The following is an 882-nucleotide window of genomic DNA, read 5'->3' on the forward strand; positions in this document are numbered from 1 at the left end:
TTTCCCCTCCTTCTTCTTCTTCTTTCTCTTTTTCTTCATTGGGTCTCTTCTCATCTTCACACGCGTCGCCAGATTCTCCTAAAGAGGAAGAAGAGAAAGAAGCTCTTCCTGAAGAATCTCCCTCCTTCTCCTTCTCCTTGTTCTTCTTCCCTTCCTGGTGTATGTTCAGGTCGCTTTCATCGGGTTTGAGGTGTATATACACCGGAGACGGACGAGGGGATGACTCATTGGGGAGCTGTTCCTGCGACAAAATTCGCCATCTACACGAAGAAGAAAAGAAGAAAGAATTAACGTCCAGAAAAAGACCTTCTTCTTCTTCCTTCTCACGAGCACGTGGAGAAGAAGATGAAGAAGAAGAGACATGAGAAGGAGAAGAAGAAGAAGGAGAAGAAGAAAAAGTCTTCAACAAGGGAAGAGACAAGATCGGAGAAGATGTATCGGATTTATCGACTACAGAAAGGCATGACGAAGAGAAGAAAGAAGAAGGCAGAGAGATAGGAGAACAAGAGCACCTTATACGTCTACGAGGTTCCTTTACATAAGAAGAAGAAGAGAGAGAGACAGATGATCTACAAATATCGTTTTGACTATCTAGAGGAGAAGAAAAAGAAGAAAAGATAGAAGAAAGAGAAGAAGAAGAAGGAAAAGAAGGAGAGGAAGTTTGAGAGAGAAGTGCTTGCGTGGAATGAGGTAATCGGGCGAGGTGATAGATCTCGGCTGTCTTTTCCTTTGTCTCCAAATCTCCGCAAAACTGAGAGAATACAAGTTCAACAGCAATCTTTATCTCTTCTTCTTCATCTTCTCTCTCTTCTTCTTCTTCTTCTTCATCTTCTCTCTCTTCTTCTTCTTCTCTTTGTGAAGAGCCCCATTCAGAAGACGTTG

At 42.5% G+C, this 882-nt stretch overlaps 1 protein-coding gene across 1 annotated transcript; it reads right to left on the minus strand.

Moving 5' to 3' along the window:
* Window positions 1–2: 2 nt before the first annotated feature.
* CSUI_010885 (uncharacterized protein) lies at window positions 3–854 on the minus strand (the record flags this gene model as incomplete). Its single annotated transcript, XM_068070986.1, has 1 exon — window positions 3–854. A coding segment is annotated over one exon (849 nt), but the record flags the coding sequence as incomplete, so codon positions are not given.
* Window positions 855–882: the final 28 nt, after the last annotated feature.

The sequence above is a fragment of the Cystoisospora suis genome (assembly GCF_002600585.1).
Source record: "Cystoisospora suis strain Wien I chromosome Unknown contig_8758, whole genome shotgun sequence".
Classification (NCBI taxonomy): Eukaryota; Apicomplexa; class Conoidasida; order Eucoccidiorida; family Sarcocystidae; genus Cystoisospora; species Cystoisospora suis.